The sequence below is a fragment of the Antechinus flavipes genome, chromosome 1 (assembly GCF_016432865.1).
Source record: "Antechinus flavipes isolate AdamAnt ecotype Samford, QLD, Australia chromosome 1, AdamAnt_v2, whole genome shotgun sequence".
Lineage (NCBI taxonomy): Eukaryota > Metazoa > Chordata > Mammalia > Dasyuromorphia > Dasyuridae > Antechinus > Antechinus flavipes.
The window spans coordinates 669704650-669719101 of NC_067398.1; the positions used below are offsets into that span (position 1 = coordinate 669704650).

At 40.7% G+C, this 14452-nt stretch overlaps 1 protein-coding gene across 4 annotated transcripts in view; it reads right to left on the reverse strand.

Moving 5' to 3' along the window:
* SBNO2 (strawberry notch homolog 2) overlaps positions 1-14452 on the reverse strand; it is a 207864-nt gene that overhangs the window by 140936 nt on the left and 52476 nt on the right. For all 4 annotated transcript variants that reach the window (XM_051972158.1, XM_051972157.1, XM_051972156.1 and 1 more), the window contains exon 2: positions 2109-2324. In XM_051972158.1, the coding sequence (XP_051828118.1) occupies positions 2109-2228 (120 nt within the window). In that variant the 5' untranslated portion in view covers positions 2229-2324. The remainder of the gene's footprint in view (positions 1-2108; positions 2325-14452) is intronic.

Consider the following 14452-nt stretch of genomic DNA (forward strand, 5'->3'; position numbering starts at 1 on the left):
TTGCTGGTGGAGTTGTGAACGAATCCAACCATTCTGGAGAGCAATCTGGAATTATGCCCAAAAAGTTATCAAACTGTGCATACCCTTTGATCCAGCAGTGTTTCTATTGGGCTTATATCCCAAAAAAATACTAAAGAAGGGAAAGGGACCTGTATGTGCCAAAATGTTTGTGGCAGCCCTGTTTGTAGTGGCTAGAAACTGGAAAATGAATGGATGCCCATCAACTGGAGAATGGCTGGGTAAATTGTGGTATATGAATGTTATGGAATATTATAGTACTGTAAGAAATGACCAGCAGGATGAATACAGAGAGGACTGGTGAGACCTACATGGACTGATGCTAAGTGAGATGAGCAGAACCAGGAGATCATTATATACCTCAACAATGATACTGTTTGAGGATGTATTCTGATGGAAGTGGATCTCTTCGATAAAGAGAGCTAATTCACTTTCAATTGATAAATGATGGACAGAAGCAGCTACATCCAAAGAAAGGACACTGGGAAACGAATGTGAACTACTTGCATTTTTGCTTTTCTTCCCGGGTTATTTTTACCTTCTGAATCCAATTCTCCCTGTGCAACAAGAGAACTGTTCAGTTCTGCAAACATATATTGTATCTAGGATATACTATGACATATCTAACATATATAGGACTGCTTGTCATCTGGGGGAGGGGGTGCAGGGAGGGCGGGCGGAGAAAAATCGGAACAGAAGCGAGTGCAAGGGATAATGTTGTAAAAAAAATTACCCTGGCATGGATTCTGTCAATATAAAGTTATTATTAAATAAAATAAAATTTAAAAAAAAAAGAATATATTTCATCATCCCTTTTCTCCATTACAGCCTTGAAATGTCTGAAGACAACTCTCATGCTCTCCTTAAATATTCTCTTTTTTCAGGATAAATATCTGTAGATTTGGGGCCCCCCTTCGTGCTGGTTGGTTTCCTCTGGGCTCTGATCACTGTCCCTCCTACAATGTGGCACCCAGAGTAAAAGCAGGAGCAGATGCCACAGGAGAACCTCCGGACACTGTCTTTTAACAGAGACGACAGAATGAGCTATCTTTTTTCCATTGTGCAGAGGAGGACACTGAGAAGGCAACTCAGAGAGGCAGCTGAGAGGAAACTGTGCTGAGGAGCTGATGGAAGGCTTGTCGCACACCCCAGCTCTCCATCCCTAAGAAGAAAGTGATCTCAGAGCAGAGCTATCGGTTCTTCTGAGGGAGCCACTTATGATGCTGTTCCACAAGATGCCTGATTAGAAAGCAGGCCTTCTTCTGTTACTGCCCCAGCACCGTGTCCACAGGGCCCCTGGGCCAGCCCCGTCAGGCAGCACATGCTACAAGACAAATGGCACAGGACGGCCATTGAGGAGCCAAGTGAGCAGAGGAGCATCCCATGGCCCTCTGGGGCGTTTAAAGAGAAGGAAACAAAGCCCTTTGTAAGCTATCAGGTAGTCTGCAGAGGCAAGAGATATGTACCAGGAGGGCCACCATAAAATGAGCAATGGATCGTGAGGCAGGAAAGAATCACAAATGGCCAACGGCTTTTCGACTTGTAGATGCACACAGAAATGTTTGTGGGCACAAACATGCATGCAGACACATAATATACAGCTACATATACACATTCGTGCACCGCCTCTGTGCATAGCAAGGGCTATTTCATTTGTTGTTTTTGAATTCCCCAGAAGGAAGAGAAATTTGGAGCTGAAATTTGTTTTTAAATGTTAGAAATTGTCCTTTCAAATAATTGAGGAAAACAAATTGTGTGTGTGTGTGTGTGTGTTTGTGTGTATAAGTAAATATGTGTGTGTGTGTATATTTTTTTTAAAGCCATTTCTTCCTGACAGCCCCAGGAGGAAGGTGGGCCAACCATTTCCCATTTTCCAAATGAATCCAAGCCCTGGAAAAGAGAAGTGAGTCGCCCAGAGTCACCCACAGGGCACCACAGCACAAGCCTGTCATGAGAGGACCCGATGGTTACTGCCAGGGACCGTTCCCAGGCTACAATTTCCTCCCTTTTCGGGTGCAGACTGGGCTGCATGGCTAGCCCGAGATCAAGCAGGCTGCCTCCCAAAGAGAGGCGCTCGGCACTTGACTCACCTCGAGGCTGGGCCCGCAGAGAGGGCCTTGGAGGTGGGGCAGACTGTACAGTATGTTTCCTGCCTGCGGGGGGTCGTGTGGTGCATAGTCCCCGTCCATGGCAGGATGCACTGCGGGCATCAGTCAAGGTCCTCCTGCGCGCGGTCTCTGGGGCACACCACCAGGACCAGGTTGCCACCACGGTGCCTATCTCTGCTCTTCAATTTGCACCATGTCCTAGGAGAAAAACAAAGGCAAATTCAGCAATCACTTTCAGAAAACAAAGACTCTGGCTGGCTTCTTGATGGCCCAGAAGCAGGAAGTCCAGGATTTAGAAGTCTGGGCCTATCTCCTCTGCGCTTGGTTTCCTTTCTCACTGAAGTGACTAGGACAGACTAGTATCTGTGTTTGGATTTCTTCCTGGTCTATTGCTAATTCACTGGGGGATTTAGGGCAAGTTAGATCATCAGTACAATGGAGAGTGTGAATGAGGCTGCCGCATGAGCAGGGCTACATTTTAATGAGACAAAATGCACATCCTTATTGACAGTCAAAAAGGGGAGGGGGCACTCCTGCTTGGTCCACGCTCAAAACTCAAGGTGTCAGATGTTACCTTTGATGTCAGAAAACATGTATCTCAATCTCAGAATCCCTACATATTCCCCACCACAAAGTCAGCTAGTGATGTACTAAGTCGGCACGATCTCTGATTTGGACCTAATGAACAAACTGAATATAGCACCCTAGCATAAATTAGATGCAGTGAATACTTTGATCATTCCCTAAGTCTCTTTCCACTGTAAGAATGGTACGGCCCACCCAAGAGTAGCCCAGCCCTTGGATACAACAACTGGAAAGAATGTAAGAGATGACTGTCCCTCTCTTAAAGAGCCAAGTTTGAACCCTTGTATCTCCCCTATGAAAAGGAGAGGGGCGGGGGTTTGCTGGCACTAAGTATGGTGGTGGATACTGGACAGGTGACATTGGACAGGGTGAGGTTACAGGCCTCAGTGGATCTGAATCAGCTTTCTCACCATCTCCTTAGAAAGAAACAGAATGAGGTGTGACCTTCAGTCAGTAGACCTTGTCACTTATTTGAATGATTCTAAGGAGGAGTTTGGCAATGAGGAAGTAGCATCCAAAATACAGGCAGCCTCTAGCCCATTGTCCACAAAGATTCAAACAATGCTTGGCCAATAGTGTGCTATAACTTGAAGATTTAATGGGAGTGGAGTTTAATTAGAAGTAGTGGAGTTTTTATAGCAAATGAGGACAGAGTGGGGGGAAAGAAGGGGAAGCTTTAAAACTTATATTTTTATAAATAATGACCACATCAGCACAAGATGTATTCTTTCACCTGCGTGGCTCTAGCCTTTACACGTTTTTAGGAATGACAGATCCTTTACCCAGTTTGCAGATGGGCGTTTTATCCTCAGAGTCAGGTTCAACTATGTCTCATTAAATGGGGCCAAGGAATTTGGTTCTGTAGACAAGGCGGCTGTCAGTGCATACGTGAAATATTCCCCTCTGCCTTCTGCCAACGCAATCATCGTTAAAGCAGGGCTGTCACCTAAGAGCACAACGCCATCCTAAACAGACTAGTGATGGACCAGGAGCTGCCAAGATCCAGGGGAATCTGACTGTCCCAGTCCTGGGGGGAGAACTTGGACTAAACCTAGTAATTCTTTTATCAGAAGAACCACACCACCACTTCTCAAATACATCACCATACCCTTTAAGAAAAGATAGATTGTTTTTGATTAATACAGAACAGTCTAAATTTTAATGTATCAAATGGCATGCCATTTGACCTAGGAAAGCTATAAAATATACAATAATGTGATTTGTGAATAGTTGAGGCTCTAGAAAACTGGAAACCAGGCAATAACTCTGTACTATCTAAATGAAAAAACAGAGGTAAGATAATCTTATGAGAAAATAAATGGCACAAAACTTGATCAAAAGGGACAAATGTACACATATTGAGCATATTACTGAGGTAAAATTATATACAGAATGAACACAAACTAAGGAAAGTGAGTCATTTCAACAGGGCAAAAATGTTTTTTTTCCTTAATTAAAAGGAGCCATAATTTTTCTTTTTGAATTATGAACAGAGTTTTGTTTTCACAATATTGAAATAAAATAAGTATTTTATATTTATATCGTCTTCTAAATAGGACTAAATACATTTATATTAATAAATATGGCTAATGTATACAATATATATGTTACATATATTCTATATTTATATAAAATTTATTACATATATATTTATATGATGAAGAGAGGGGAGAGGGAAGATAACAAGAATGAGCTAGTATTGGATTTTAAATTTGTGTTATCTATCACATCTTATTTTGTTAGTCTCACAGTAACACTTAAAAAAGCTATTACAAATATTATTATCCCCACTTTACAGATGAAGAAACTAAAGCTCAGAAAAATAGGTTAAATTGCCCATAGTCAAGCCATTGAGGACTGATCTTGGAACACAAAGTTCAGTAAAGTCTCCACTACCACCTAATGCCTCTAACTTTGTGTCCTGAAGTCCTTCCCAACTCTGACATTCTCTATTCTAAGGTCCCTCACAGCTCTGACATTCTAGGTTCTGTGACCAAGACTCAAGCAGAGGCTGAAGGATCACAGGCCAGTGATTTTATGGAAGGAAGGAAAGAATTCTTGCATCCCACAGAGGATTGGAATAGACATTCCTAGAGGTCCCTTTCAGTTAGAATCTTCTTTGATTTTAGTCTATAGGTCAGGAAGCACTGGCATGGGTTATCAAGGGAAGTAAGATATTTCCTACTCTAAAGACTTATGGAGGAAAGAGATAACTTTATCTGAGCTAATCTGGGTCCAAGCTTGCTAAAGAAAAGGCCTAAAAAAGCTGGCAAAGTGCCATCCAGGCATCTGACTCTGAAAACAAAATAATAATCTGGAGGACTTAGAGAAAAGGCTCCCACCAATAGAGGTTAGTTAATGCAAACTGTAAATTCCTGAAACCGGTTTCCCTGATAAACTGTAAAAGATTTGAAAACATTAGGAGGCCAAACTAACCCTCCTAGGTTTTCAATTCTGGAACACCACACTGCTCTCTACCCAATGGTGGGCTCTCTAACATAACAACCATTAATACCTGCCTATTTAGCTCACAGGGGATTAAGTGGGCACAGTGGCTGGAATGCTGAAGACCTTAGGAGAAAATCCAGAATGTCAGCACCAAGAGGGGCCTTGGAACACAGAACACAAAAGCAAAGCTGAGAGAGGCCTTAAAGCTTACAACATTAAGACTGTGAAAGGGCCCTTTGGAATTCAGAATAGAAAAAGAATATAAAATATGAGAGCTGTCTCCAACAGTCTTTTCTCCCACTATAAAAGTAAAAACCATTAAAGTCTTATCTAAACTTTGTTTCCTTCTCTTGGCTCTTGTCGACATAGAGGTGCAAAATGGTGGGAGCAGCCCTGTTTAGAGCTCTTAAGGATCTCAGAACACAGGATGTCACAGCTGAGAGGTGCCTCATATATCATCTAATTCAATCTCTTTTATTGGCAGATGAGAAAATGAAGCCCAGAGAAGGGAAGACTTGGTTAAGTTAGTGGCAGTTATCAAAAAAGTTCACCCACACTCAACTAGATTATATTTAAGTGGAAAAGAAAAAAAAAAAAGAATGTAAACTAAAAACAAAACAAAAAAAATTCTGATTTGAGTTCAGGTCAAAGGGCACAGTTTGTGGTACCTTTTGGACAGAAGTTCAAAGCTGCGGCTCCCTAGGAAATCTAGATGACAAGCTCAGCACAAGTATCCTTCACTTACGCTGTCAGGCCCGAAGCAAACAGAGCCATGTCAAGTGTGACAAGGTGCTGGCTCAGCCTCCAAAGGAAGGCTGCTTCAGAGTCAATGGTCAATGTAGCCGTCAGGCAGGGTGACTTACTCATCTGGCTGACAAAATCCAACCAGGAGAGCTTCCACTCCCACATTAAACCATGAAATGAAGAAATCCACGGCATTTCCAGTAATCCGCCCCCCCCTTTACTGAAGCTTTGTGCAACTGCATCTGAGCAGCCCAGGCCAGTGTCTCCAGTTCTCAACAGCACATGGTCCTTTTTCGGTGGCAGACCCAAATAGGCTCCAGCCTTCTCACCTCTGCTTCGGGACCTGAAGCAGAACATGTCCTCACCAAGGGGGCCTGCACACGAGCAGAGCAGACCCACATGAATGTCCCCCGGCAGAGGCAACTGCACTCGATGGGGTGAGGATGACCCGGGGGTGCCAGCACAAAATGGGCCGTGCTCAGGCTTCAGGGTGAGCAGATCAAAGTCAGGGGCACCTCAGGGAGGTGTGGGGCTGAGCACTAGGCGACACAAGATCTTAGACTAAGAGCTGGAAGGATCCACAGGGATGACCAATTTCATTTTTAGATCATAGATCTGGAGCAAAAAGGAACACATGTGCGCATGCACACACACACACTGCTTCTGTCTCTCCATCTGTCTCTATCTTTCTCTCCCCTCCCTTTTCTCCCCCCTCTCTCCCTCTCTCCCCTTCTTTTCCTTCTCTATCTCCCCTCTCTGTTTCTCCCCTTTCTATATCCCTCTCGGCCCCCATCCTCCTGATGAGGAAACTTAAGATCCAGGGAATGAAATGCTGTGCCAGAGTAGGGACTTGAGGCCCCTCAGACTTCAAACCCCAAAAACCTACTCTAAATCAGTTAGCCCAACTAAGAAAACAGAGGCCCAGGGAAGTTAAAAGGCTTGGTCAAGTCACACAGGTAATGAATGGCAAATAAAGATTTCAACCCCATTCTTCTCTACACCACCACTGACAATAAATGGTTATTCAACATTTGAAGACCAAAAGGGAAGAAGAATTCATTATTTCCTGAGGTAGCATAAGTAATTCACTTCTAAAAACTCCCATCACTGAGACCTTTCAAAGCTATAAATGAAGATTCCTCCATTTGGTTGGACCCACCAGAGTTTATGTTCCATGGGCCTAGCTTTTGCCATAATAAGGCAAAAAAAAAAAAAAAAAGGAAGGACCAATAACAATAATACCCACAATTAAGTGGAAAAATGTTCATGTTTCACGTTATTTGGACTGTTTTATTTCTTTGTTCCTGGCAAGATCACATAAGATGTCAGTTACAGAATCAATCAAGCAATTATTAAACACCTACCTACTATATGTAGGTAACCCTTATGCTAGGGTCACAAAGACAAAGCACAATTTCTTCTCTCCAAGTTCTTGATATTCTATCCAGGGAAATAAAATATTCACATATAAGAGAATATCCAATAAATACAAATCAATCAACAAGCATTTATTGAGCCGTATTACTATATATACTAACTGCAGGGGGATACAGAAAAAAGGTAAAAAATACTCCCTGTCTCAAGGAACTTTCATTTTTGTGGGGAAAACCTGTACAAAAATAAGTATATATAAGTTACATATAGATTAGATAGAAAGTAACAGAAAATGGAAGGCACCAACAGCTGAGGGACAGGGAAAGGTCTCCTATACAAGGCTGTGCTGAGAAATTAAGCAACAGAGGTGTATAATCCAGAAATCGGGTTTGGCTTGTGCAAAGACAGAACTACAGCGTAGAGTATTTGCGAGATAGAAGGCAAACATGGATGGACCAGAGTCGAGGAAAGCCATTTAGTCTATATTGAGTCTGAAGAGGTGGGACAGAGCCTGAAGGGCAAAGCAGAGAAATCTGTATTTTAGCCTCAAGGCAAAAAGGAATCACTGAAGCTTCTTCACCAGAAGAGTGAAGCTTTAGCACCATTAATTTGACAGTTATATACAGACTGGAGAGGGGAAAGACAAAACTAAGAAACCAAGCCCAGAGATTCTTGAAGGACGTAAATTAGTCTAAGAAGAGGCAATGAGGATACCGAACAATGATGGTGATCCAGGCAAATGGAGAGAAGGGAAGGGAATCTTCAAGGGAAAAAGAATGAAGCATTGAAAAGACTGTTGGATTTGCTATGGAAGAATCTGAATTCAAAATTCACGCCTGATGATCACTATAAGTGTGATCCTGGGCAAGCCACCGAAACTCAATGGCCATATTTTCTCATCTGTAATTGGCAATGGAGGTGAGGCTCAGGGGTTTGGATTAGATGAACTCTTAAGGTTCTTTGTAGGTTCTAGATCTATGATCTTGTGAAAGATGTTGTGGAAGTAACAATCTACAGCAATTGGCAACTTTTTGGATATATGGGCTGAGTGAAAAACAGTCATGGATGACTACAAGACTGTGTACTTTTGTGACTAGAAGGATGAAGGGGTCATTTAATTGAAATAAGGAAACTAAGCCTGGCATGGAAATACTCCTGCTATTGAAGGAGGGTAAGGCTAACAGCTAGCTTGAGCTTGGGAGTCCAGTACCAATATGGTGAGCTTCCACTAGTGGGGGGTCCATCAGTCTGCTTAAGGAGATGCAAACTGGCCCAGGTTGAAAATGGAGATAAAAGCTTCTATGCTAATGAGCAGTAGAGACATGCCCCAGAATGGTCACTGTATTTCCAGCCTGATGAGAAAGAGATCCAGGCTCCCTATCTATCCACCGGAAAAAAATAAAGGGGTGACATTTAGAATAGTAGTGAGTTTGCTGGAAAAAAAATAATAAGCTCTCTTTTGGACTTGTTGAATTTGAGATGCCTCTAGGGCATCCGATAGAAATATCCAATAAGCAGTTGAAGATATGGAACTGTAATTTAAGAAAGCCTAAGGCTGGAGTCATCTACTTGGAAATGAAAGCTGAACCAATAAGGATAGAAGAAATCACTCAGAGAGAGAGAATGAGAAGACCCAGAACAGAGCCTTAGGGTACGTCCACAGTTAGGTTGATGATCCAGTAAAGAAGAGTGAGAAGTAATAGCCAGACAGATAGAAGAAATCAAATAGGTGTAGATAAAATTCACAGAGGAAAGAAGCCATAGGAGAATAGTGATGAATATTCAAATGTAACATAGTGGTCAGGAAGAACAAAGACAAAAAAAGTCCACCGAGTACAGCAATTAAAAGACTATCAGTAGTTCTAGAAACAGCCATTGACTGATAAGGTCTATATAGCCCGACAGCAAGGGATTAAAAAATCACTGGAAAAAAAAAAAAAAGAAAAAGAAAAAGAAGTGAATATACTATGAGGAGTCTGGTTAAAAATAATAATAAACAATGATGATAATAATCATACCTAGCATTTATATAATGTGTGGTGTGCAAAATACTTTACAAACACAACCTTAGTTTATTTCCCAAGAATCTTAGGAGGTGGGTGCTACTATTATCCTCATTTTACAAGGAAGGAAACTGAGGCACACAAAAGTCTGAGGCCCAGAGTCACTTTGCTAGTCAGTCTCTGAGAATTGATTTGGAGTCTGGTCTAAGTCAGGGTCCAACTTCAACCAAGCATTCTATCTACTGAGATATCAAGCCACACAAACATGGGAAAAGGGACTCTGGATGATCATTTAAGGAGATAGCAGAGTCAAATAAATGATTTTTAAGGATGGGAAGAAGTGCCATGCTCATAGAAAGCACAGAGAAATTAAAGATTAGGAAGAATGATTTCAGGAGCAGTGTGTCAGAGGAAATAAGGTCAAAATTACAAGTCGAGGAGACTAGCCAACTTCTTCATCAGAGATTAAGGCAGGAGAAAATGAATGATGGATGCCAAGGGATTTTGAGATGGAAAGTGAGGAGACCATGGAAATCATGCCCAACAGCTTCTACTTTCTCTGTCAAGTGTGAGAAAAGATCATCTGCCAAGAGACCTAGCGAAGAAGAGAACTCTCAATCACACAATCTCAGACTTGAAAGGTATCTTTGGAGGTCCTTCTAACCAAGCCTTCTGTCTCAGTAGAAACTCCCTGTATGGCAACCCAGTTCGCAAAACCTTTCACATTCATTCTCTCATTTGATCCTCACAATAACCCCAAGAGATAGTATCTATCTGTCCCCTTCCTCTGCGTGTTGTGTCTGTGTGTCTGTCTCTCCCTTTCCTTCTCTTCCTTTTGCCCCCAATTCCTCAGGCTTATCAGAAGATCCAGTGGGAGGAAAACTAACATTCAAAAACAGGTGTTCAGGATCATACTTGAGCAAGAAGGCAAGAGTTCCAATCAGTGCTGGTGACCTAAAAATCAACTCTTACCCTTGTCTCCTTAATAAAACTAACAGTAGAATCTTCTTAGTTCAAATTCCTCCCACTACTTCCCTTCCTCCTCCAAAAAAATTCCACATTTGATTCCTAGTCAAAATCACATATAAATTCCTCATTTTGGAAGCAATCTACACCTAAGCATCCACAATAGGAACTTTTGTACCTTTAAGTGAACTCTGATGACACTCTTACTGATAAAGAATAAAGTTCAGCAGAATTATCCTGTAGGGTTTGCCTGTTCTAATATCCTGTTTATAAACTAAATATCTAAGAGATTCACTCAGCCAGAAAATATTTACTGGGGAACGAGGCTCCTTCAAAGAGAAATTCAATCATGCAAACCACAGTTAAAAGAGCACAGACTTCAGGTTTAATGACATGAATTAACTCCTTGCTCAGCGGAGTTTTCAGCACTTTGGGAATCTAGCTTAACTTCTCAATCTCATTCTCCTCCAAGGCTTAAGCATTTTGCCCTTTTGCTTTTTGTTGTTGTTTTGTTTTGTTTTGAAAGAATAAAACCGATCTATCCTGAAGCAAGCCATTCCCTGAAATGCTAATAAAAAATCCCAGCAGAAGATAGTCACTAGGGAAGGGAAAGTAAACACAGGTTTGATGTAAGGAAAAACACTTGAAAATTTTGAGCTGTCCCAAAGTGAAATGGGACTTCTCAGGAGGTGATGGCTTCTCCCCCCTTCTTGAAGGCCTTCAAACAAAGAGTGGATGTCACTTGACAGATATGTTATAGGAGGAATTCTTGAGTGCCATGCTAAATTGTAAAGCCTCTGTCATTGTGATGCTGAGAACAGACATCATTGTTCTAGTCCTTGATGTCACTGTCCTAGAACAGATGTTCTAGGACCTGGAACTCTAGGAAGGGCCCTTCTATGGTCCAAGGCCCTTCAAACTCAGATGATCCAGATTGTACATTTCACGGTCCTCTCTCCATCCATGTTGCAAAGTCTCTTTCATCTGATTCCTCCCGTTTCCTTTGTTCTCTACTAGAATCTCTGCTCCTTGTGGGCAGTGACTCTGTTTAATGTCTTTCCCATTAGATTTCTAGCTCCTTAAGGCCAGAGGCTGTCTTTTGCTTCTTTTTGTATCTTCAATGCTCATTAGAGTGCCTGGCACATAGGCAATGCTTAATTAAGTGTTTACTGACTACCTGCCAAAGATAACAGAGGTCAATAGGCTGCAGCAGAGCATAGTTTTGAACTAAGGTCCTATACCTACAATTTCAGCATTTTCAAAGAATGTCATGACAGGGGAAAGAGAAGAAAGTAGTTTTACCCACTCTGAGATTGTATCTTAATTCAATCCAAAAAAACATTTGTTAAGGGCCTACACCCAGCCAGGTGCTAAGAATATAAAACAAAAATTAAACAATCTTTGCCCCTAAAAAATTTATATCCATTGCCCCAGTGAGGCTCATCCAATAGCTATGTAAAAACTAACAATAAAGAGAACTTACCACCTCCAGACAGAGGCTATTCACTTGTGAAAAACTCTTATTTAATAGATTTTTACCTTCCACTGTATTTCATTTTGCTTCTGCAATGTCGGACAATAATCATATCCCTCCAAAACTAAATATCAACAGTTTCTTTAATGAATCCTCAGAGGTCGTGCCTTAAGTCCCCTTTCCATCCTGGTTGTGATCCCTTGAACACTTTCAAATTTGTTAGTATCTAATATAAACAAATCCCCAGAATTGAAATACTAATTATAATGATAGTTCTCATTTAAAGAATGTAGTATATGTGACAATATATTTTACAACTTTTATCTCATTTGATCTTCATAACATCTTCGTGAGTTTGGTGCCATTTCCATTTTATAGAAGCTTAGAAAGTTAAATGACCTACCCAGGATCACAGAAGGCTAGACCTAAATGATTAATCTTTAAAACTGAGAGATCTTCCCATCCCGTCCTACTTTGCTTCCCACCCCCCACATTTATTTTTCCCAGTAGAAAAAAATAACAAAAGTATTCACGCTTTTACATCAGGACAAAAACATATTAAGAATAATTTTGCTGACACCGATTGAAAACACAAAAGTGACTTAGTGTGTTGTGATGAAACTGGAAGAGAAGTGAATAAATGGACCAGATGATCTAAAATGGCTGGGCAGTAAATATCTGAGGCATGAGTTGAATCTGAACTCTGAACACAACCCCGAATCCTGCATTCTCTCTACTACCAGGACAGAAGGCAGCAAGCTTAACTATTGCCTTTATTCTGTATACTCTTTTCTAATGAACTTAAAATCATATTACCATTTGGCTGCCAAGCTACACTATTAACTTAGCTAAATTTACAATCCACTAAAATCCCCAAATCTTTTAGATATGAAATACTTCGTCATATCTTCATTTTGCTGTATTTGTAAGCTTCATTTTTTTAAAATGCAAAGATAGGTCTTTACATTTCTTAAATTTTATCTTATTCAATTAAACCCAAGATTCCAGCTTTTGCTGGAATTTTGCTGGAAAATTGTTGATGATCCAACTCTGTCATCTAAAAACTTAATAAAGGTGCCAAATCATTAACTAAAAATACTGAAAAGCACAAGACCAAGGGCAAATCTATGGACAAATCCCAGGACACTATCAACTGCCCTCTAGCATGTGACTTCTTAACCTTTTCATTTCCTGGACCCCTTTGGTAGTTGGTCTGGTGAAGTCTATGGACTTCTCAGAATCATGCTAAAGTGCATAAAAGAAAATGAATAAAGAAAATGAATTTTGTTGAAACAGTTATTCAAAAAAAATTTTTTTAAGTTCATGGGTCACAGGTTAAGACTCTTCCCCTGCTATGGGTTGAGAGCAAACCTTTAATTACTTCTTTTTGGGTTTAATCATTCAAAGAGTTTGCAGCTGCAAATATCAGAGTTGTGGGAACTTTCTAATTCAGGACTTAAGAATTGGCCCCATCCTGCATCTTCAGCCTCATCCCCTTCTGCTTCCCTTTCCACACTTAACATTCCAGGTAACATTCTGACTCTGGAAAATGCATTGAGAGCTTACTTCTATGTCTTTAAATTCCTCTCTATCATTCAAAACCCAACTCAAATACCACTACCATTCTTCCAAGCTGATAAAGCTTGCTCCCTTTAAAGCTAATAAGAGTCTTTTCTTTGTTCTTCCTTTAGACACAGATGTATTATTATTACATATAGTCTTCTAGTGGACTAAAAACTCCATGAAGGCAGGGGTCATGTCTTATTCAAACTTTATACTGCCACCCCTATTCCCAATTCCTCCAAAGCCTAGCATAAGATATTGCCTTAAGTGGGAATTTAATAAATCAACCAACAAATCAATGCTGAAATCAGGCTTTGTCCCATTTAGGGAAAGCCCCCAAGAGCAGGAACAGCTCAGTGTTTCTGTTAAGTCCCCAAGATGAAGAAGCGGACATTCTAGAGCTGTTAACTGTCCATTATGTCAATGACCTGTACATTAAAGACCATTAAGCTATGAACAGTTCCTTTGGGAATCATTACAGTTTCAGGGGAAGAACTTTAATGAAATGCATAATCAATGGAAAGCTGGACCCAAATGATTACTCTTTAAAACTGAGAGACCTTCCCACCCCATCCTATTTTGCTTCCCACCCCCCACATTTACTTTTCCCAGTGGAAAAAACAACAAAAGTATTCACGCTTTTATATCAGGCCAAAAACATATTAAGAATAATTTTGCTGACACCAACTGGCTTGAAACACAAAAGTGACTTAGTGTGTTGTGATGGAGCTGAAAGAGAAGTGAATAAAAGGAACTTGCTCATAAGACAGGACCAAATGATCTAAAATGGCTGGGCAGTTAAGCAGAATTAAGTCCATGCACAAGTAATTAGAAGAGGTTTGGAAAGTAAAATTGAGATTAATCTGGTGACTTGTCTGTGTATGTTTGTGTCTGGTAAAGACAACTATATGGTATAAGATTTTAGGAATTCCTAGCCTGCTAGGCTGATGCTATTCATGAGATAATTGAAATCAATATCTCTTTTTCTCTCCCTCTCTGTTTCTGTCTCTTTCTGTTTGTCCCTCTGTCTGTTTCTCTCTTTTTCACTTCACTCATTCACATGGATCTCAGTCTCTTCTCTGAAATGGAAGTATTAAACCAAATGATTGTGAAATCCCAGCCCTAAGGTCCCTTCCAGCTCTGATATCACAGAACCAAGGAATTTTAAG